The sequence below is a fragment of the Astyanax mexicanus genome, chromosome 24 (genome assembly GCF_023375975.1).
Source record: "Astyanax mexicanus isolate ESR-SI-001 chromosome 24, AstMex3_surface, whole genome shotgun sequence".
Classification (NCBI taxonomy): Eukaryota; Metazoa; Chordata; class Actinopteri; order Characiformes; family Acestrorhamphidae; genus Astyanax; species Astyanax mexicanus.
The window spans coordinates 909,174-934,329 of record NC_064431.1 but is presented as its reverse complement, the minus strand read 5'-3'; the positions used below and the strand labels follow the sequence as shown (position 1 = coordinate 934,329).

General features: G+C 38.6%; 1 protein-coding gene across 7 annotated transcripts in view; it reads left to right on the top strand.

Annotated features, from left to right (window-relative positions):
• Positions 1-25,156, top strand: part of grip2b (glutamate receptor interacting protein 2b) — a 191,414-nt gene that overhangs the window by 116,478 nt on the left and 49,780 nt on the right. The window contains exon 1 of one of the 7 annotated variants that reach the window (XM_022682193.2): positions 8,902-9,004. The exons of the other annotated variants lie outside the window; for them this stretch is intronic. Coding sequence (XP_022537914.2) covers positions 8,965-9,004 — 40 coding nt within the window. The 5' untranslated portion in view covers positions 8,902-8,964. Of the gene's footprint in view, positions 1-8,901; positions 9,005-25,156 lie in introns of those variants that run through there. 7 annotated transcript variants of the gene reach the window in all.

Below are 25,156 nucleotides of genomic sequence, written 5' to 3'. Positions count from 1 at the left end.
AAGTAAAACACCTCTCCTCTGCAGAATGATTTAGCTGGTTCTGGTCGGAGTGTTTCGTACTGTGTGAATCCGTCTTATGCGGCTGAAGCTCGGCGTGTGATTAGCATAGAACCCAGCAGCCCCGCGACCTCGGCGCGTACCGTAAACCCGGGCGTGATTGTAATCTCCGAAAGCTCTTTATGATTGCTGCAGGACTGATGGTCAACGCAACAAGAAGCCGGCGTCTGGCTGCTGAGGCACGTTTATTGATTTGAGGCTCATTTAATGGCGGCTGAGTTTGTGCACGTATCCGCTGTAATGATGAGGTCAGATCAGTGTTTGTTCTTTACTTATGAGAACGCTCATCACTTGATTAAGGGTCATCAAACAGCGGCTTCAGCCAGCATCAGAAATCAGCATCTATATATTATAAATCTGCTTAAATAATAAATTAATACATTCAGACTTTTTCCACTGTAACACTTATTCTGCAGAACCCTGAGTAACTCCCATTTCTGCTTCTTATATACATTTTTTCTTTATTATTAATATGACAACATTATTACTGATGTTGTTGCATTTCAACTTTACATCTCCATATTGTATTTTTTTTTTTTTTTTGTAGTTTATATTTTGACACAATCTTGGGCAATTCTTTAAATAACGTCTGAATTTCATGAGGAATGTACTGATAGAAATGCTCAAAAATTACATATTTTTTTACATTTATTACGGTCATTTGCATGTATTTAATAATCATTAATAAGATCATAATCAGATTTCTGCAGATATCTGATTATTTAAGTGGTCGTGTACACAGCATACATTCAATTCTTAGATCAAAATTCAATTTAAGAAGTCATTTACATCGCATCCCTCACCCATAAACCCCACCAGAGTCCCACCCTCTAGATCAGTTAAAGAAACGCCAGACTTCATCTGAGGGAGGGATCTGGGAAAATTACACCTTGCGCAAATCGAAAATGCACAAAAGGCATGTACTAATTCACTTAATTAATCATGTGTGTTGTTAATTTTGTGCGTAACGTGAAGTTAAACCAATCAGCTAATCACTTCCTTTTAAGAGTCAGGTGTGCACTGATTTTGACGGATTGTTATTTTAATAGCGCAGTGAATCTTTTTGTCATTTAATTTTTTCTCATTTTCTAAAAAAGAATGCTCTAAATGACAATATTTATATTAAAAGACCACTTCAGTTTCTGAATCAGCTTCTTTGAACTACGGACAATATGTCTCCCATATTCCAAATAAAAATATTGTCATTTAGGCATATTGGCTTTTATTTGCTCCTCCACCAGTCTTACGCACTGCTTTTGGATAACTTTATGCCGCCACTCCTGGTGCAAAAATTCATTCAAGCAGTTCACCTTGTTTTAATGTATATATGATGCTGCATTGTGTCTTACTTCTAATCGTACTGAAAATAAACAGAATAAGGAAGACTGTTGTTGCTTATCTCACCAAGTCACTAACTTCGAGCTCCTGCATCATTAATTAGTAATACGCTGAATGACGCTGTCCTTAAATTACTTTTTAATGCAGGCCCGGGGTTAGAGAGTCTCGCTCCGGTTATTAACGCGGGTTACGGCCGGTGTTTCAGAGTTTATGTCCGTGCCTCTTTATAACGCTGGTTTATTTTTGTCAGAGTCCACAGGAGACTAATTAAGTTAGTGTTTTTTGTGATCATCCTTGCATGTGCTTTGGGGAGGCTGGCTGTGAAGCCTTTGAAAATGTTCTTTTCAGTAAGTCTGGAGGTCTCAGGAGAGGAATCTGGGGTTCCAGGTACCAAAACATTCATGTAGAACGGGAGGCCATTTGAGTGAGTGGATGAAATGGTAATGGAATATCAGAATTTTATGGAAATAAATACAAAATGAATAAATAAATCACTTTTCCACAGGTTTCTCATTATACTATTTATAGTTAATCAGCCAAAAGGTGATTGAATCGTGATTTTAGCTGATATTTAGTTGCATTGGCCAACAGAAAATGTAAGCCTCTGCTATTAGAAGTAAAAATTTTGAATTTTTTAATTTTTGAAATGAAAAAGCTAAAAATAAAAATGGTGTGAAATGCTGTGTTCTGGAGAATCCTTCAATGGTGTTCTGACCGACCATTTCTAACCATAAGAGGACATCTGAGGCTCCTGTTTGCTATAATTATTAGTTCATTATATCATTTTTAAGGTTTTTTAAGTCTTGCAGAATAGTACTGCTGTCCTCTCACTGTGCTGTTTTTTTGTTTGTTTCTTTTTTCATGATTATCTATCGTCGAATACGTTCAGTTTGTTGAACATCTTTAAGCTTCTCTTCTTTTCATCTTTTACCAAAAAGCGAATTTCTTGTAGGAAAGACGTGAAATTGTACAGAGCTGCATCAGCCTCTTCCCAGTGAACGCTTCTTTTTAGTGCTGCATTTCTACAGTAAATTCCTTGCATTTCATGGACATTTCAAGTCACAGGTCATGTATTATTGATTATATATATTTTTTGTGGTTTTGCAACAAGAAAAACACGTTAGCCTCTTTTAATAGGTTGTTTGAGATTAAGTTGTAAAAAATGGCATGTTCTGCTTTCTGTCCTAAAATGTGTTTTATTGTGGGAAAGTGCATATATGTTTTAGATCAGGAGTGATTCAGATATCTTGGGCCCTATTTTAGTGATCTATAGACATTATCTATATCAGCTTGATTTAGGGCTGTGTGTCAGTGTGTCTTTGCTATCGTAATAACGGGAAAAGTACACCTTGCGTGGTTTAAAAATGCACAAAAGTATGTACTAATTCTCTTAGTTAATGATGGCTGTGGTTAATTTTAGGCATAACGTGAAATAAATCAATCAGTGTATCACTTGCTGATTATTCCCTTTAAGAGGCAGGTGTGCTCTGACTTTGGCGTATTGCTATTTTAGTGGCGTACAGCAGAGCTTTGTTCATGCTGTAAAAAAGGTGCACGAGGAGCTCATTTACAGGAACAGCAATGTTATTTTATTTAGTATTCTGTTTATTGTTGATGTAAAAGTTGAGTTTGTGCACTGCTGCATGTTCATGTGTGTATGTGACGTGCATTGCCAAGATAGCAATGAACATCTGACTGTTGACTGTTGTCAGGGTTTAAATCAGTCAATGGAGCTCCTGTGATTTTTTTTCCATTGCCAAGATAGCAATACACCAGAATTCCTTTTCAGACCACCACACCCATAAGTGTAGATATATATTTAGAAGCACTGTTGCTGTTTAAATGATACAGACTGATAGGGCTTATATTTCCTATATATTTTTCTGACCATAAAAGGGCAAAAAAACACATTAAAGGCCCCTGTTTTTATACAACATATCAAATAATTGTTCCCTCTGGTGCTCAGGACGCAGTTATTCATGCTTCACTGTGGCAGATGAAGGCAATTACTTGCAGTTCCGACTGTCTTGGGTTACGTTGTGTCTGAACAAGGTCTTAAGCTGTTGCTCGCTGGTTATATTTGGGCTTATAAAGTCATACGAAGCTGTTTTTTTTAGCTCCTAGTTAGCGTGTTCTCAGTTTAAGGGCTGTTTGAGCTCTTTCACACTTAGAGCAATAACTTTAGCAGCTCTATTCAAGCTAAGTCGCGAAGCACAGAGCCTCGCTAAGCGCGTCTTAAAACCTCCTTTGCAGCCCATTAAGCTAAATACAGTAAGTGCTACATACAAGACGCTAGCGTGTTTCTCGTCGCAGGAAAGAGCGTGTAAAAGAGTCTCGCTTTCAGCCTGATGGATGAAATATGTACTTAGGTTGGCATCTAATTTCCCATCATGACGCTCTGCGGCTCTATTCTATTCCACCTGCTTGTTCAGTTCACAGTAGATAACGCACGAGATGCAGCAAGGCCTTTAAACATTTCCAAGCTGAGTGTTTACCTCGGTCGTGACCGTGAACACAAAATAAATGGAAAAAGGAGAAAGAAAAGAAAACCAAAGCTGCGGAGACACGAGTGCTATTCGTCCCATTTGTGTCAATTTGTATACCAGCAGTCTATCTAACAATACAGTAGGACTTCCTTATTTTAGTGGGTCGTAGAGTAAAAGCGTAGAGTAAAAGCGTAGAGTAAAAGCGTAGAGTAAAAGCGTAGAGTAAAAGCGTAGAGTAAAAGCGTAGAGTAAAAGCGTAGAGTAAAAGCAGGGTTTTTCATTTTTGTTCTTAATAAAGTTCCACAATCAATCATGCTTTTGTTTGTTAAAACAAGATCCAAAAGTATGGTAGTCTCTGATGGTGAGAATATTGGAATGAGGACTGGGATTACTCATGTCGGCTGTTAAACAAATCCGTAGTGTGAGTCTTTGCTATCGTAATGACGGGGAAAGTAAACCATGTGTGGTTTAAAAAAAATGCACAAAAGTCATGTACCAATTCTCTTAGTTAAGGAAGGCTGTGGTTAATTTTGGGCGTAACGTGAGAAAAAACAATCAGTGTATCAATTGCTCTTCATTTCCTTTAAGAGCCAGGTGAGCTCTGACTTTGGCGTATTGCTATTTTAGTGGCGTAGAGGAGAGCTTTGTTCATGCTGTAAAAAAGGTGCACGAGGAGCTCATTTACAGGAACAGCAATGTTATTTTGTTTAGTATTCTGTTTATTGTTGATGTAAAAGTAAAAATAAGATCCAAATGTATGGTAGTCTCTGACGGTGAGAATATTAGAATGAGGAATGGGACTACTCATGTCGGCTGTTCAACAAATCCGTAGTGTGAGAATAATTATTGTTTTTTGTATTTTTTGGTTGCAGTTTTGAAAAAGGTAAAATTCGTACCGTACCATAAATTTAAAAACGATACCCAGCCCTGCTCACACAATATTGCAGATTTCAGCAAGACAACACAACATGGCCTTCAATCCAGGAGCCATTCAGTGCAGTTCTGCCACCTGAAGAATCCCAAGCAATCTGATTAGCATCCACATGGTCCACCGTGTGCCGCTGTGCCGGATCTTGGTGGAAATACTGCGGCGGAGATTGGGTGGCTTAACCGTTAATGCGGGATCAGAACTGCATCACGGTTTATCTGTACCGTGGAGAATATGTTCCAAGGCCAAACAACAAGGCGGACGAGATTTCTGCATCCGATTCTTATTAAACCTCGGGGTCAGAGTTTGTCTGAGCGATTCAGAGACGACTCCGCTGACGAGACGAGACGCTGCTCAGTCCTGCAGTCCTGCCTCGGCCGAGACCGAGCCAGCGCTTATCCACACAGAATGAAGTCTGAACTCATAAGGCTGCGCGTTGTCATTGGCTGTATCCGTCAGGGTCGCTCCGGCGTCCCGCAGGTGTGTGCTGTCGGGGGGATTCTGCAGCCGTACCATGAAAACCAGATGAAAAAAAAAAACACAGCGGACTTATCAGATTTCCAATGTAAAATAACTGTGTGTGTTAGCACCCTCAGGACCACGTTACTCAACGCTTCACAAATCCGACGTGACCCGCCCGCCTCGGCTAGGTCGTGTCGCGCCGCGGTTCCAATTTTTAGATCTAATGCGATAACGTTCCACACGTTCCACACGTTCCCACGTACGACAACACCGACACGCCTGAGCTGTTTAAAGTAGCTGTGGATTATTCATCAGATGAGCAGTCAGACCTCTATCAAAGAGACAACACAGGAACAGGACAAAAAGAACAAATGTATTCAAATTATACAGCACGAGTCCCTGAAGTGAAAAATCCGATTTTAGTCGCTCCTCATATATAATCATGAAATGACTGTTTAAGTGCACAATGTTTAAAGGTGTATACACAGCTTAAGAGAGCACTTAAAATTATGAGTTTCTTTGATTTGACTAAATTGAAAAACTCAATCTCAAGCCATCAAACCAAACTGAGCTGCTGGAACTTTATGCTTTAAAGGCATAAAGTTATCCAAAAGCAGTGTGTAAGACTGGTGGAGGAGAACATGATGCCAAGATGCTTGAAAAAAAACTTTGAATAAAAACCATTAGGGTTATTCCACACAAAAGGCATGTACTACTAATTCTCTTAATTAATCGTGGGTGTGGTTCATTTTGGGCGCAACGTAATGAGCAACTTGCTCATCATTCCCTTTAAGAGTCAGGTGAGCTCTGACTTTGGTGGATTGCTATTGTAACGGTGCAGCTACCTGGATGTGTCCAACAAACTCTTCTCAGCAGAGGAAACTGAGCTGCTGGTTGACGCTGTGAAGGAGCTCCAGCAGCTCATTTACGGAAACAGCAATGTTATTTTATGTAGTATTTATTGTTTCCTGTTTATGTAAAAGTTGGGTTTGTGCACTGCTTCTACGTGCTGACAGTATTATCTGCTGCCAAGATAGCAATACGCCAGAAATGTAACTGAACGCACCTCATTTCCAGACCATTATGCCCAACAGAGTAGCCCATTCAGTATATTCACGTGCACCAACGCTATTTTAATAAGGAACCGGCAGAAAGTGTGAAAATAGACTGGTTGTTGGTTGGGTGTAAGATAGCAATAAGCATCACAACGCACCTTGCACAGGGTGTAAAATAGAGCTTTATCTTTTAGAGTTCTGGAATGATCATTATGATCCAGAATACTGATTTTCTCTGGATGAAGTCGGTCTGCCAGAAGCTTAGAGCCTCTGAAAGAACATCAGACAGCAGAAGATGGCAGGAGATGAGAGGAAAGCGAGAGAGGGGGCGACACTCACATCAGTTGGTCTGGCAGGGCGTTAGTCACTCGTTACTCTGGGGCAGGCTGATGGGTGGTGGGGGAATGGGGACCGGGATCGAGTGTGATTCATGGAGGCAGGGCTATGGGCTAAAGCTCTTCTGAGAGGAAGACAGGAAGTGGCTGAGGGTCCAACTACTGCTACTGCTTCATCCAAACGATCCGGAGAGGAAGGGTTACTGTGATGCTGTTTGCATTCATTGTTGGGGCTTTTAAAGGAAAACTTCGGTGTAAAATTGACGTTTGGTGTTGATGTGAAACATAATTCTCCAGCAGCTTTCCAAGATCCAATATTTTTTGGGCAATTTGTCTAAACGTTCTTTAGAATGGATGATATGGGGCATATTTTCTATTTTCTATTTTATATTGGTACTGCTTTAAAATAAGACTACCTTTATAAAGGGTTTATAAATGGTTTACAATTAGTTTACTAATGGTTACTAATTAGGTTGTAAATGCCTCAAAAATCATTAATAATCAGTTATAACACATACGTAGAAAGGGCAACAGTGACCTGTTGTTTGCCAAATAGTGAACCCACAGCCATCTATATTGTTGCCCTTTCTACGTATGTGTTATAACTTATTATTAATGATTTTTAAGGCATTTACAACCTAATTAGTAACCATTAATAAACTAATTGTAAACCATTTATAAACCCTTTATAAAGGTAGTCTTATTTTAAAGTGGTACCATTATATTTTATGTGTTCTGGGTTGATTCAGATCTGTGATGGACTTAAAACACATTAGCTTAGCATTACAATAAATACAAACAACAAAAGGTTTTCCTTAAAACATCTCCTAATCTCTAGATGAAGAAAGAAAACAGCCAACATAACAGAGTTACTGCAGCTCCGAAAACGATGCTTGTTCTTACAGCCTAAAACAACACAGAGACCCAGCAGTTAACCATTATACTACACACTGATGGGGAGTGTCTGTCAGAAACTGTTGGACACACCCAGTATGCAAATAGATTGTGACAGAAGCCAATAGAAAAGAAGCTGTTAATGACAAAACAGACTAAACTCATATTATTATTATAAGTTGGTTCAACTCAAAGATCTCAATTTGAATAGTACAGTATATGTGCCCACAAACGTTCAACTAACTCAAAATAGTTGAGTATTGGTGTCTGATGTTTGGATTGATTACCACCTCCAACATTAATTTATTGGGATTCATCAAACCTGAAAATACGAGTTAAGCATTGGATTTCCGTGGAAAATGAGACAAGATATTATTGAGTGCAATATCATGAAAATACAGCTGCAAAAAATCCATTGGCAAAAACTAGACAAAAATATATGCAAATTAAGACAAATATATGTATATTAAGCAAAAAAAATCTGCCAATGGGATAAGCAAAATTTTCTTACAAAAGATTTCTTACAAAAATGTGGCAAAGTCTCAAAATGAGTGAAGAAACACCTAAACCAAGCAAAAAAGTCCCTGTTTTTGGACACAAGAATCTGAATAACTTGATTGCTGCTTGATTTTGCTTATTGTGAGTTCAAATGTCTTAAAATAAGGTACAAATTCTAAGTAAGAATGATTAAGATAATTATCCCTAAAATAAGCAAAATAATCTAACACTTACACACAATGCTTAGTAAGACTTAAGCAAAAAAGTCTTATCAGAGAAGAAAATAAGATTTATTGCCTTACATTTAGAATTTTTCACTTGCTAAGATTTAGTTTTTGCAGTGTGGCTTGAGTGTTTTTAGATGAAGCCTGAGAAGAACTTTTAAGGTGTAATGATCTCTCTGTGAATATAAGAAAAAAATATATAATAGAAAACCAGGATATTCATTATATTGTTCATCCAGAGCTGGAAAAAGAAGTTAATCCTTTTAGTTTTTTGGACGATTTGGTCGCAACTGGAGAAGAAACCAACCCAGAGCACAGTGTGTGAAGATGGTTCAGTCCTGCTCCGTGAATGGACGGCTGGTGAGCGAGGAGTGAAGTGGGTGAACCCTAGCGCTTGTGTGAGTGTGTGTGAGTGTGTGTGATTGCTCTTGTGCCCACACACACTCTCGCACACAGTCGCAGCCTCCCTCTCGCACGGCGGCCAGGCAGAGGGAATCCGCTTTGCGTGGCACCAGGAGCTTTGATTTGGTCTCTGCGGTGCGGCGCTGTGCTGTGTGAGGGAGGGAGTGTGTGTGAGTGTGTGTGAAGTGTGTGTGAGTGTGTGGGAGTGTGTGTGAAGTGTGTGTGAGTGTGTGGGAGTGTGTGTGTGTGTGTGTGTAAGTCCGAGACAGAGCGCCGCACGGCAACATGTTGTGTGGACTGCGGCGGGAAGTGAAGAACAGCTTTGGTGAGCACTGCACTTTTGTCGTGGCTGTTTTTTATGGTTAGAGGCACCTGCTGCTGTTTCCGCCGTACCCTACTGAGGTAGATTTATCGCACCGCAAGTCGAGAGTTGAACCCATCAGTCATGGGAAGGTAATTGGCTGGGGTGCTTTGGGTCACGCTAACCCTTATTGCCTTATTTGTTCAATCGCTGCTTTAGAGACGCTGTGATTTATTGCGTTTAATAGCCCTGAAGACCACCGGCGGCGGGATCGTGCTGCAGGACATTCTTCAGGGTCTCTGTTTTAGTGGTGGTATAGTTTGTTTGATTAGACGATCAGTGTGTGATTATACAGCTCTGGAAAAAATGAAGAGAGCACTTCAGTTTCTGAATCAGTTTCTCTGATTTTGCTATTTATAGGTTTATTTTTGAGTAAAATGAACATTGTTGTTTTATTCTATAAACTACAGACAACATTTCTCCCAAATTACAAATAAAAATATCAATATTATGGCATTTATTATTTATTTGCAAAAAATGTGAAATAGCTGAAATAACAAAAAAAGATGCAGAGCTTTTATTCATAAAGTTTTAAGAGTTCAGAAATCAATATTTGGTGGAATAACCCTGATTGGTGATCGGTTTTTAATTACAGTTTTTTTTTCATGCATCTTGGCATCATGTTCTCCTCCTCCACCAGTCTTACACACTGCTTTTGGATAACTTTATGCTGCTTTACTCCTGGTGCAAAAATTCAAGCAGTTCAGTTTGGTTTGATGGCTTGTGATTGCTGCTGTCCTACAAAAACGTTTCTCATAAAATGGCAAGTTTATAACTGTGATGATTTAAAAATCATTTTTCATATTGTTGCACAATTGCTTGTTTTTTTCATATTGTGGTTCTTACGCAAATCTGATGCATCTCCAAAAATTCTGAAATGAGTGTCATGTCATAGCTGTCACACTGTCATAACTTGTATCTCCAAAAATTTAATTCTAAAAGTCATTCTTGCTTTTATACCTTTCCTGTTGGTCCATTAAACATGAAATTCTGTAAGTAAAGAAATTCTGCCAGATTTACATCATGTCAAAATGTCAGAAATGGACATAAAGGGTTTTTGCACTACAAATATATATATATATAAAAAAAAGAGAGATCTCTTGTAGATGTCTCTTTATATAACTTTTAAAAATGGGTTACATATATTTATATATATAACTTATATATATCGTCGCTGTCCAATGAAAAACACTTATCTCCATTTTTGTGGATTTTAAGTTTACTACATAATTTGAACAGACAAACTGTCCCTTACACTGTGCCAAAATTTATTGATGAACTGACCAATAGAAACTCTTCAAAATGACCTGAAATAAACTCTTTTTACATTCACTTCCATTGAAAGTTTACAAGTTTTTTCTCTCTCCTGTAAAGTTGCTGTTTTGGAGATAAGTGCTTTTCATTGCACAGCGACGATATATAACATATATATAAATATACATATATAACTTAAAGAAAGTGCACAAGAAGCTTATTAAAAACCTCTGTTCACATCCCATAACACTATAGCTTCAGCTCCAAGCGCCGCCATCACTGTACTGATAATAACATACATAGACATATATATACATAGACTCCACATATAGCGTATTCTAAGCTCATATTTACAATACTTTTGGGTAAAATCTAAGCCCTGCTCTACAGCTCTATTCTCTAACACACTTCTGTAGATTATCATGAGTTAAATCAGGAGCTCTGAGTGTCTCTGAGTGATCTGAGGGATGAAGTTGTGTTCTGGGCTCTGAGGAGGATTCAGGAGGCTGAGCTGCATCTGTGAGGAACATAAGCAGAAGTCATGCTACAGCGCTCCCCCTAATGTCCTCCCGGTGGGGGTGAGGCGCGTGGAGAGAGTGTGTGCGTGAGTGTGTGTGAGTGCGTGAGTGTGTGTGTGTATGTGTGTGTGTGTAGTAGTGATGGTGTGTGGAGAGTGAGATGATGAGTATGTTAGTGATCTACACGGCTGGTGTAGAGAAGTGCACGGCTGCTCGAGTGCTCCATTAACCATCACGGATTCCAGAACCGCAGGAAGCAACAGCAATTTCCTGTTTAACAGATCTGTAAAATAGTCAGGAAAAGGGAAGCATAAAGATATTAGAGTCATACCAATACCAGCAAACAGGAAGTAATTACTAATTACTAATAAAAAAGTAATTACTAATTAAATACGAATAATTTACTCTAGCTTTAACTAGCGGATATTAAATGTTCACTATTCCAGTTAAGGGTTGTGACACATACTTTAGCTTAAGTTGGATGATAAATACTGATAACATCTAACTGATGTTAGTTAGATGTTATCTACTGTAGTTGATGTTAGTTACAGTAGATGATGACTCATCTCAATGATGTTAGTTAGATGTTATCTTCTGTAGCTGATGTTAGATGTTATCTACTGTAGTTTATGTTAATTACGGTAGATAATTAACATCAGTGATGTTGGTTAGATGTTATCTTCTGTAGATGATGTTAGTTAGATGTTATCTTCTGTAGCCGATGTTAATTAAATGTTGACTCATCTCAGAGATGTTAGTTAGATGTTATCTTTTGTAGCGGATGTTGGTTAGATGTTGACCCCTCTCAGTGATGTTGGTTAGATGTTATATATTGTAACTGGTGATATTTAGATGTTGACCCCTCTCAGAGATGTTAGTTAGATGTTATCTTCTGTAGATTATGTTAGTTAGATGTTATCTTCTGTAGCTGATGTTGGTTAGATGTTGACTCCTCTCAGTGATGTTGGTTGGATGTTATCTTCTGTAGCTGATGTTGGCTAGATGTTGAACCTTCTCAATGATATTAGTTACATGTTAATTGTTCTAGCTTGTTATTAGATGTTCTCTACACTAGCTAGATGTTAGCTAGAATTTTAAATTAAATTTTTAGTTTTAGTTTATTATTCCTTGCTCTGCATCCTGTAAACGTCTTCTCTCTTTTTCTCTCTCTCGAAAGACGTATCTGGACGGGATTAGTTTCTCAGGGGAACATCTGTGAAAAATATTTCACACTTCTACTCAGTGATAAAACACCTGCATCCGGACTGCAATTGAAAAAACAGGAGGATCAGTGAGTTTTTAGGCTTTCTTGGTCATATGACATCAGTAGAGTTCAGTAGCTCCTCCATTTCCACTCCCTGTTGTGTTTTTAACGTGGATCTCCATGGAAATCATTCCACGCCCAAAGTGTAATTACGGTGCGCGGCAGTGGACAAATATCTATTTTATTAAAGGCGAGGAGACAAAACTCAGAGATGTGCATCCGGACGGGACTAAAATTACCGGAGGAGCACGGAGTTCAGAGAAAAACAGTAGATAATTCAGCCTGTAATTTTCTCAGAGGACGTCTGAGAAAAAACCTACATGATCGTTCTGGACGGGAATAAAATCACAGAGGATAAAACCCCCCATAAAAGAGAAAGAAAATGACCCCAGAACCCCCTGAGAAACTAATCCCATCTGGATTGAGCTTTTCTCTACTGTCTACAGTCTCTTTTTCTCACAGTCCTTCATACAGTCACTGGTTTATTTACACATTGTCTGCCAAATCTCTGTTGGCATGATCTGCTTGCTCACACAGTTCTGAAAAAAGCAATTACAGCAGCGTATAAATAAACCAATCACAGAGCCAGAAATCTGATACTGTGGGCTGAGTGCTTTACCAGCCTTGGCTAGTGACGGATAATGAGCTCATCTGTGTGTTAGTCCTGCCGTTTCTCACTTAGCTCTGCGATATTAACAGATTTTTACTACATACACACACACGAGATTATCTACACACAAGATTATACAGTATACACATTAGCAGACTGCTAATAGATAAAGCTGTGTTAGCTGTGTTAGCTTGTTCCTGCGTTTCTTCAGCAGCAGCAGCTCTAATGAGGTTGATGTCTTTTAGCATGTCATCGCTAATTAGCCAGGAAGTCATCACTGCAGCTTTGGAGACTGAGGTAGGGAGTATTAGAATAGACAGTGAGGATCTTGAGAAAATGTTGATTTTTCTGGTCTTCAGGTCTGTCACTGGAAGACTCGGGGGGGGGGGGGGGTAGGGGGGGGCAGTTGCCCCCCTTGTTTTCCCCATGGTTGATAAAGCATTGCCTTCTTTAGAATGTACAGGTTTATGATGTAGAGCCCGATAAAATCTGTTTTATTAGATTTTTTATTATTATTATTTTATACATACATATTTGATTATGTAAGATTTGCACAGCAGAATAAATGATTTTAATATAATAAAAATTGGCAATTGATGAAAATGTGGTTGACCTGTATGAGTTGCGGACATGCTGAATCGTCAATGATGACATTCTTTTCTGTTTCAGAGATACATTTAGATTTTATAGAAGCATTTTAATGGGCTCTTATTTTATATTTTATTGTGACAGGATGGACAGATTTCATAATATTTCACTATAAAACAGTGGGAAGGTTGTGATGTGACTGATGATGTCAAAGTTTACATTCATAATACATTCATAAATTAGTATATTCAACAACATATACTAATTTTCACTTGCATTTCTCATTTTATTGGAAAGAGGCATGCTTTTTAAGGTATTAAGGTAAGGTATGCTAAGAATTGGATTGGATTGGTATAATTTCCAAATAGAGTTAAAAGGATACACTTTAGAAAAGTATTATATATATATATATATATTTTTTTAAACTGTGTTATTTTACAACTTTAAACATGTATTTAACTTAAACAGAGAGCACTCCAGACATGCCAGCATTAAATTTAACCCTCATATCAAATGTATAAACTGTATAAAATGTGCAAACAGAACTTTAAAATTAGGATTAACCAACAACAACGTGTTTATTCAGGGTAAATCTTGATCATGTCTTGTTACACAGTGTTTATATGACATTTAAACAGCTGTACTGCAGCACAAAAGTCATGTTATATTGATATTAACCCTCCTGCTCTTCAGACAGACACTGAAGCCGCTGAAGTCGTGGGTTTGCCCCTAAAATGTCATGAAGTGAAACTTTTACCTTGTGTGTGTTTCTCCTCCGAGGTGAACAACCAGTAATTTTTTTTCCAGCTGCCACCGTCCCCTGCCACCCACCCTGCCACCCACTCGCTCGTCTGCGTGCCGGCCGAGCTAAACGTCCTCCCCTTTATTCCCGGCTCTGACTAATCTCTCATTTTAAACAGCTAGTAATGGAACTACTTATTACGCTAATTGTAGCTTGTTTTCCAGATGCTGCTTTGCTTGTTTTACCGCGTTATTGGGAGGGGGGGTGGGGGGGGGGGTGTTGATGAGAGGGAAAGTGCACTCGGTGTAATTACGTGGATTTTTTTTTAAGTCGTACTCTTATAATAATGCACATAATCACGGCGTATTTTGCAGTAAATTGCGTTGGTGCTGCGGTTGGGGATAATGCGGCCTGAGAAAGGGAAGAGCAGAGCGTGCGATGGTTCCAGCGCTTTAATGAATTGTTTCAGACAATGCCGGCGCTCTCGGGAAGGAGGAAAAAAGACTCGCCAGTTTTGTTCGTAATTGATTTTCATCTTTGTTAGGAACGTGCGCCGGCTCACGCGGAATACTGTATAACGAGGGCTGGGCTTTGGGCCAAAGAGACCAATCCTGTCAACAAACTCTTTAACTCAACTGCTGCCGATTTAAATACACCGTTTGGAGGATAGAGATGATTTAGATGAGTTTAGAAAAGCTTCAGGAAATCGTACTTAAGCAGTAATACACTCGAGGTTTGTGCTATAGTGTGTAATATTGGCACTGCTGTGCTGCGGTCGAGTATAGAGTAGATCAGCACAGCAGTGCCAATATTACAGGTTATAGCACAAACATGCATAAGTGTATTATTGTGATTACACCACAGTTCCATTACCTCTGTTTATTGAAAGATTTTAAAGAGTTAAAGAGGAGGAGAAAATAGGATCTGTTTAGTTATAAAAACTCCGCCAATTAAAATAGTTCCATTGCTGCTCTGTTTGTTTGTAGCTGCGCGGTTTGGCTTGTAAGAGCTGCATGGTTGCTAGGTTACCTGTATGTGGAGGAGTAATACATGCATTACCAGCTGATAGCGGCACTCGTAGAACGCCTCTCAGCCAATCACATTGCAGATTCGGAACTAGATGTGTTATGGTAAATGTTTACTGCACTAGCTGAAGATCTTAACTGCTCTTTCTTTTCTTTGCAATATCCTTTCTGCTTTAGTTGATGTTAGTTACGCTAACTTATCTACTCTAGCTAACGTTGGCTAGATGTTATCTTCTCTTACTTATGTTGACTAGATGTTGTTGCTCTAGCATTTATTAGGTAGATGACTGCTGCTCAAATTTGTATGTTTTTTGAAATGTGTATTTTGCAGAGGATATGTTGATGACTTGACTGTTCTAGCTGATGTTGGCTAGATGTTATCTACTCTAACTTTTTTTTCAAAATTTTTCAATTATTTTACAGAGGATATCAATCATGTTGACTTATGTGTAAACATAGTGATGCAGTTTTATGTTTTTTGGAAGACATTTGGAAGATGTTTTACCCATTGGCTTGTCTGGAAATCTCTACAACTTGATGGCGATTCTTTCGTTTTTTTCGGTCTGCTGAACAGTCAGATGGAACTGATGGTGTTAGCATGCTAATCTGTGATGTTTGTTAGCTTGTTGCTAAGCTGTGATATAGGCCACAGAAGTGCAGAACCCCCTACAGCATATCTGTACTACAGATGCTCCTTGACCTACATGACAAGCCGTCCTCGTCTCCCGTCTCTCCGCATAATGTCCCCTCTTTCTCCGAGTAGACACTCCGTCCCTGTATACAGTACAGGCCAAAAGTTTGGACACACCTTCTCTTTTTCAGTGCGTTTTACCAAGACAGCAAGTCTTTGTGATGCATCAAGAGCCACGGTATCCAGGGTAATGTCAGCATACCACCAAGAAGGACCAACCACATCCAACAGGATTAACTGTGGACGCTGTAAGAGGAAGCTGTCTGAAAGGGATGTTCGGGTGCTAACCCGGATTGTATCCAAAAAACATAAAACCACGGCTGATCAAATCACGCAGAATTCAATGTGCACCTCAACTCTCCTGTTTCCACCAGAACTGTCCGTCACCACAATCAATTACTGTGCTCTAAAACCAGGTGTTTCAGTTTCATTCTCCAATTCCTGTAAATAGTCATGAAAATAAAGAAAACGCACTGAAAAAGAGAAGGTGTGTCCATGCTTTTGGCCTGTACTGTATAAACTGTACGTCTGTTTTAGAAGGCACTCATTGGCACTGCATGAAATCCGGCTGAATTAATTCCTGCTGTCGAAGGCGTTTAATGAGTTCTGTGTTATATTGATTGCCTGTCCGCATTATTTCAGCGCCACTTAATCGAGGCAGCCTGTAAGAGGTTGTCGGTTATTCAAGAGGAAAGTAATAGCGCTAACGCTAACGCGGCGGGGGGGAGGGGTTGTGTTGAGCGTTCCTCGCCTGGGTTCTGTCCTCTTGACAGCTTGTAACATCCCTTGTTTAAATTTGCAGTGAAACATGGCGGCGGCCCGAGGCTCGGATTGCATTACACCTTACATCGGGAGAGCGCGGCACGGGGGGGCTGAGGTCAGAGCGCTGGAATCTGTTCACAGCACATGTGAAATCAACATCACTCCTTGGAGTGGAGTGTGGTTATACTCTGCAACAGTTTTAGTAAAATTTGAATTAAAAGGTGCTTAATTGGGCTGTAAAGTGGAATTGTTTTAGTACTTAGCAATAGGGGTGGGCGATATGGCTCTAAAATAATATCACGATATTTCAGGGTATTTTTGTGATAACGATATACTTGGCGATATAGGAAAACAGAAAAATAATTCATTAATTTCAGGAATATAGTATAATAGTATAACAGTATAATCATAATGTGGCAAAATAAATAATACAGCATAAAATAATATAATGCAGCAAAAAATTGCAGAATATTTAGTGCATGCATATAAACTGCAAACTAAAACAATTATACAATAAATACACCTAAAGCTTCACAGTAAATAATAGACTACTTTTAAGACAGAACAGCCCTATTATCACGATATGGATTTTTAATATCACGATATTTCTGTGTCACGATATATTGTATACGATATAATATTGCCCCCCCCCCCACCTTCTAAGCAATATAAAATAATATTTCTACAAAAAGTAGGAAAACTAATTCTTCAAACCTCTTTTCTTATCATTTCAGCAGCTGGTTTGATGATAAATTGCAGTTTAATGATGGAACTGAAATATGGAACTGAGCTCACAAGATCTCTGTTTATAACTTTTATTATATAACTAAGTTATGTTAGAAAGATGTTAACTACTATAACTTGTATTTGGTAGATCTTGACTGCTTGATTTGGTACTTAGCAATATATAAATTATATTCCTACAAAACGTTGAAAGTTCAGTGAGCTGGTGCTGGAACTGAAACCAGAGCTCACAAGATCTCTGTTTATAACTATTATTATATAACTACTTCCGTGACCCGGTTGTCCGGAAGCACAGAGAGACAGAGGAAGTGAATTAACTCAATAAAACTCAATAACTTTATTAGGAATAACGCTCAAAACAAACGCAAATAAACATTGCAACCATTAAGCTGTTTTTAAGCCGGTCCCAACTGGCTGCTCAATCAGTACAATGAGAGCCAGCTGGGGCCGACCGGGGCTGTAGTCCCACCGTTCTCCGCCTCCTCACATCACACAAAATAAGGCTGCACGATATTTCCAAAATCTATATCACAAAATATTTATAATTTTCTGTTATAAATCGAAGTTAAATTCGGTGCGCTGATGATGGAATTGATATATGGAACTAAATTTATTGATAATAATAATAATAATAATAATAATAACAATAATGCAGAGATGCAGATACAACAGGACTACAGTCATGTATATTCTCAATGGAGCCGAGAAAATTGACAATATTTGCAAAAACAGTAAGGCATTTCTAATGTTCTCGAAGTTCTCGATGGTTCTAATATGATCTGAACCTTTCTTGCCTTCTTCTCGATCCCACACAAAGCCAAAAGTTCAACTAAACTGTACATTTCCAACACATTTCCTCAGATTCTCAAACGTTCCTCCGGTTCCTCGCTGTTCTCGCCGTTCTGCAGCCGCGGCCCCTCGAGAGCTCGCTGACGACGCCCCGGTGGTGCTAACGCTCCGTAATGCTAATGTATCGTGACACAGCTCGCGGGAAAACCTGCGCCGGCTGTCATTTCCGACGCGGCGCGGCGCTGACACGCTTTGATCTGGAACACGGGGTCTCCCACTCACTTCCGCACGGCTCGGGGAGAGCATCCCTGTATTTCGGGAGGCGGAGGCGGGCGGCAGGGGTTCCTGAGTCGTGATGCTCCGGAGAACGTACACCTCCGTCACTCCGGTTCCCTCAGATGCAGGGGATCTCTGAGCGTGACCTCGTCTGATTACAGCGCTTATCTGTGATTCATTACAGTTAAAATCAGATTTTAACAGCAGGGGGTACAGTTACAGTACAGTTACGGTTACAGTAGGTACAGTTTGCAGGGTTCATACATTTAAAAATAGCAATTTCCAGACCTGGATAAGTTTTGGAAAAATACAAATATCCAGAAAGTTTTGGAAAAGTCATGGAAATTTGCTCTATAAATCTTTGTGTTTCCGTTTAGCAATGGAGAAAATCTATTTTGAGCTTAAAAAATACATCAGCTCAGAGTTAATTCAGTAATTCAGTAATTTAGCCCTGAACAATGGAGCTCTCACGATCTGACACACATTTATTATTAAAAATTGTGTATCCGATTCACTTTAGACCCTCTATAATCAATTTTAATTTTAGTTAATTTTTGTTTGATTTTTAATCACAGTTTTTTTTTCATGCATCTTGGCATCATGTTCTCCTCCTCCACCAGTCTTACACACTGCTTTTGGATAACTTTATGCTGCTTTACTCCTGGTGCAAAAATTCAAGCAGTTCAGTTTGGTGGTTTGATGGTTTGTGATCATCCATCTTCCTCTTGATTATATTCCAGAGGATTTCAATTTGATAAAATCAAAGAAACTCATCATTTTACGTGCTCTTTTATTTTTTCCAGTGCTGTATATACATTTAAATTCTTATACTTTTTGTTGAAATAGTTTAAATCGTTTTTATTAGTTACTTAGCAGTGGTGGGTCTTAAAATTAATAGTTAAAAATATTTTTTTAGACTAAAAAGGTGAGTTATGTGTTTGTATGTGTAGCTTATCTTAATCTTAATATGTGTGTGTGCATTGTAAAGTTTTTGTAAAGTGTGTTGTTTTCTCTGCGTGTTTCTCCTGTATCTCCCAGAGTGCAGTGCTGCTCCCTGGCCTGGCGCTTGGGCTGCTGGGAGCTGATAATGTGGAGTAATTAAGGTGAAGCGTTGAGTCTAAATAAAGGGAAAACACAGCCTCTCACAGAGCAGCCCCCCAACATTCATCTTCTGGCTAATTAGAGCCATTCGTTTAGGCCGATAACTTAAAAAAGAAGCGTAAGACGGGGGGCCGTTCTACAAAGCGCTGGTCTTGTGTAAGCAGCGGACCCTCAGCAGAAAGCTCGTATCATTAACACGCCTCGGCTTGGTTATTTCACAGCGTTTTGCTAATTGGGGGTGTTATTTAATTCGCTTTTGTCTGCGGTCGTGTTCGGTTGACGGGCGAGTTTGTAACCTGTTTGCGTTTTCTTTCCAAAATTAATTGGTTTCTAATTAAGGACTTGTAATTTAGATCCCAGAGTGTGTTTACATGCACTTTATAATCTGATTAAAACTGCAGAGAATGAGATTCCGGCTGTTCAATTTGTTCAACAAGCAGTTTGTTCAGTAATCTGATAATAATAAGAAACTCTAAGGCTATTTACGAATTATTCTAGGAAACGGATGCATTTCCTTTTTTAAAGAAACTTTATTGAAAAAATTAAGTACTTATTACAAAAGTTCATCACATGCATTAAATTCAAAATGTATAAACATCATACATAGACTAAAATATTCATCACATGCAAATCTACTCAAATATACTTAACTACACATGATTAATAATAAATGCAAACGATTTAAAATTATCCAGGGGTGTTTTTTGTGGTCTTTTGGTCCAGTGTTTTCAGTCTCTTTTACTCAGTTATAATTTGTTTATTGACTATATGAGCAGGAATCTGAATTTGTTTTATTATCATTTTAAACCTAGTTTTTTTAGAGCTTACAATTAATTTACTATACACAAAGAATATAATATAGTGCTAATAGCACTTATAACACAGAATAAAGCCTAATAGTAAGTAGTGAATCAATTTACAGATTTACAAATGTCTAATTAAAGCTTTATTAAGCAAATAATAAGACATTAATAAGTGCCTAATTTGTGTTTCTTAAAATAAAGTGTTACCGAAAATATATATATATATATATTTCTTGAGTTAGCATGTTCTGTTGAGGTCAGTACTAAGCGTACATGTTTATATCCCAATAAAATCCCATCTTTATCTCCCTCCCTTTGAAGATCTGATTTATCTGTGAAACAAAGTTGCGATTTAACATTTTTTCCCAAGTGGAAAAGCACTTCTGCAGCCCGAGACAGAACAGGTGACTCGGTGCTTTGAGCGTGAGGTGCATGTCACGGCTAAATCATCTCGTTGATAGGTGAGTGGGGAGGATTTCTAAAGCCTCTGGGCAGGAGGATTAGAGGGAAGTCGCTCATCACCGTCTCCGTGGGTTGGGAGGGGGGATGGGGATGGGGATGGAGGGGGGGGTTACTGCGCTAGTGGCTAATCTGACTGTTGAGCTGTGTCGGTAATATCTTTCACACACACACCACAATAAACAGCCGGTATGAATTTGCTCTCAAAGGAACACACAGTCTTCGCTCTCCGCGGTCCAAAAGAGTTCGGTTCGAGACCGAGAGACTCTCTCGCCATATTCATTTTATATTTTTTGTCAGAGTCGTCTGTCTGTTTGCATGGAAAATCTAGCCGGATGCTGCCACTCATGATCATTACCACCCACTGTGCTGTCCACTTACCTTGCCATGAGCAAGCTGGCCAGCCTTACACACAAGATAACGCCTCAGAACTTACAGTATACAGGTGTGAGTGTTCCCAAGCCAGAAGTTTTTTATGATCAATATACAAGTCATAAAATATATAAAAAAAACTCCCTCACTGACTAGCTAAACACTGCCAGTTACGATTGGTACCACCCACTGTGCTGTCCACTGGGAGTGGTACCGATTGTAACAGGCAGTGTTTGGCTTGTTAGTTTTTAACTGAAATATATAATTGGATATTTTGCTAATAAAATATATAATTGGGATTTTTTCATTAATAAAGTAAACAAGTAAGGGCCTGTTGTATCACAGTTAACACTTTGTACCAAGTTGAAATTTTTCAATGTCTAGACTTAAAGACTTATGTTTGCTAAAATTTCCTTAATGGTTACAAACTCTTTGTTACTAAAACTTAGCTACACATAAAGCTCGCAAATGAGAGCCAGTTACAAAGAGCCATGCCAAAAGAGACAGTTTTGAAGAGCCATGGCCAGAGAGTCCGATGGAAAGATTAATGCCCATAGAGCCTGATAAATGGAGCCAGCCAAAAGAGTCATTTAAGAACATCAAACCCCATGATTTCAGATTACAAAGAGCCATTCCCACAGAACCGATTATGGAGAGCCATGCCCATAGACCCCAATATGAAGCGCCAAGCCCAAAGCGCCATTTACAAAGATCAGTGCCCAAAAAATTCTGTTATGAAGATCAATGCCCAAAGAGCCAGTTACAAAAAGCCATCCCTAGATTTCCATTTTTAGATATCCAGTTATGAAGAGCCAGGTTAAGAAGACCATGCCCAGAGGTCCAGTTAAAAATATCAATGGCAAGAGAGCCAGGTGCGAAGAGTCGTGCCTAGAGAGCTGATTATGAAGAGCCAAGCCCAAATCAACGTTTGCGAAGCTCAATGTCCAAAAGAGACTGTTACTAACTGTCATGCCCAGAGATTGATTTACGAAAGACATGCCCAGAGATCCACTTATAAAGAGCCATGCCAAGAGAGCCAAGCCCAAATCACTATTTACTAAGGTCAGTGCCCAAAAGAGCCCATAGAGCCGCTCATGAAGACTCATGCCCACAGAGCCGGGTACCATGTGCTCTTTTACAGCGAGCTCGGTTTGTCGCTGAGCTTCTTCTTTGGATGGCGTTGGAAAGCCCAGGGACCCGATGTTTTCCCCCATGGTGTGGAGTCTTGCTGGCTCAATGGGTCGCACAATGCATCACCATCAAGAGAGTAACAGTTACATTAGCGTCGGCGTGTCTCCGGAGACCGGCCTAATTAGAATGTGTTTTGAGGCGAGTGGTGTGTGAAGGGAGCCGGAGATGTGAGAACCGCCGGGAGAGAAATAACAATATAGTTTGATGTTCTATTTAGGTGCTGCGCAGAAACACTTTCTAGGCCTTTCTGTGAGAAGAGTTTGATGCAATTAGAGAGTAATACTTTTCATGTGTTAATGGGTGAATTAGTGGCCTTAATTAATAGTGATAGGGTTGGAGATGCCCTCACCCACAAATCTGACCGCTCATATCCTTTAACTATATCTGTGGACGTGTGTGAAACCTCCTACATTCAGTGTACGTAGATGTGATTTTTGTATTTTTTGTCTTTTTTGAATCGTTTGTCTGTTTGCATGGAAAATCTATGATCATTACCACCCACTGTGCTGTCCACTTTCCTTGCCATGAGCAAGCTGGCCAGCCTTACACACAGGATAACACCTCAGAACTTACAGTATACAGGTGTGAGTGTTCCTAAGCCAATCCCCAAGTTTTTTAACACCTTATAACATTTTGCTAATTTAATATATAATTGGGAGTTTTTCATTAATAAAGTACTAAAAAGGTTGCTAAATAATAAATCAGTAATTGTAAAAGTAATAGATCAATAACAAATTAATAACAACATGGTAATATTATGGTAACAAGTTGTATTTATTAATAATTATTCTCAAATGTTCTATTTGTTACTAAATCAGTACAAGTATGTAAATAATTTGTAAAATTATGGAAACACTGTACTAATATACTTCTTACTTATTACTTCTACTCGTTCTTCATGGATAAGGTAATGTTTTAGTAATACTTAAATTATAATGACAATTTGTAAAATATAGCTAAAACCTTCTTGATTTACTTTATGAATAAATTATATGCATATTTTTTACTTATCAAAAAGAAAATAGTAAACATAACATCTTTGTAATTTAATTTTTAGCAGAATTACAACTATTTGTAATTTTACTATTTTCTTTCTGACTGCTACTAAAATCACAATCTTTTAATTGTTAGGGAGCTATTACCTCCGCATTTACTCATTTATTTATCAGTAACAAGTAGAAAAAAATATATTAAATTTACGAATAAATACAACTTGTTACACATAATATAACCATATAATTACCCTATTATTAGGGATCTGTAAAGTGCTACCGAAATGTTCCAGTAAGAACAGTGTAGAACTGACTGTCTGCTGCTGGTGAGGATAAAAACAATAAAAATGCTTCTATACACATGACCATTTCACTGAGGAAGCCTCTTGATCTTCCTCCCAGACCAGAGGATTGATGATTTGCCTCAGGCAGGATTAAACTGCAGGCGGTTGATGATATTATATGATATTATAGAGCTAGATCTATCAATCCTGCCTGTTGTTTGTACCTTCTGAGATTTGTAGCAGACAATCAACCCTGGTGTTGAGCCGCTAACATGTTAGCACACTTTTGTATTCCCACTCTGAGGTAAATATTGCTGAAAAGGTCTTGTAAAACGTTGAAATCAGGACATTGTGACTCTCTCTTCATCACTCTCTCGCGGCTGTTGATCATTATTTTACGAGAGAAGCTCGTGAACACCGCAAACTCTGCAGTTCTTTAGCAAATTAGCGCGCTAACAGCGGCTCACGGTCTTAGCTTTCTGCTGTTTGAATTGATTAGCGGCGCGTTGGTCCTGTAGGCGTTCTGAGAGAAGGTGAGGAGCTTACCTACGCCAAGAAAACTCCAGGAAATGCTTATTGATGGCAGGCTGAGGGCACGCAGGGAGAGTATTAATTTATGGATCCAGCTAAAAAGGGCTGAAAAAGTGCGGCAAACATGAATAATTTATCTGTTCTGACGGGGAAAAGCACTCTCACAAACATTCAGCGCGACAGCATAACAATGCTGCTACTGAGGGCTGTGACAGAGACGCCTTCTTTAACAGAGGGATCACTTTATCACTTTTTATCGTTTCACTACACTGATAATGGCAGAGCATTTATTTACTTATTTATTTATTCATTTTTATGGGTTAATTTTAGTCATCTTTACACTTAAAAAAAAATCATTGGCTCAACTTACCTCAGACAAGTTATCGCTGTGCTTTGACTCAGTTAAGTTGTAAATATATACAATTCTAAGTTTATTGTATTCAACTTAACTGAGTCAAAGCTAGATGATGACTTCAACCAATTCAGTTTATTCAGCTTAACTGAGTTTTGTTCACATAACAATAGTTTAATTAACTCAACAGTTTTGTTCAAGTATTGTGGGTTTAAGTTTAGGAATTTAGTTTATTTAAAAGAAAAAGAAACTTAAACACTTAAAACTGATGAGTTGCTTTTATTTAATCAAGAGGAAGATGGATGATCATAAGCCATCAAACTAAACTGAACTGCTTGATTTTTTGCACCAGGAGTAAAGCAGCATAAAGTTATCCAAAAGCAGTGTGTAAGACTGGTGGAGGAGGAGAACATGATGCCAAGATTCATGAATAAAACTGTGAATATGAACTTGTTTTGTCTGAAAGCTCATTTCCCATCGTTTCTCATTTTCTGTAAATAAATGCTCTAAATGAGAATATTTTTATTTGGAATTTGGGAGAAATGTTGTCTGTAGTTTATAGAATAAAACAACAATGTTCATTTTACTCAAACATAAACCTATAATTAGCAAAATCAGAGAAACTGGTATTAACTCTTGTAGAACCTCCTTTATGAAGGGTGTTTAGCAAAAAATGCTAAGGCATTGTCTGATCTTGTGCAAATTGTCTTTTTGTTCACTTCAGAACGATCATGTGATGCATAATTCTGGTGTTCTGATTGGCCAGTT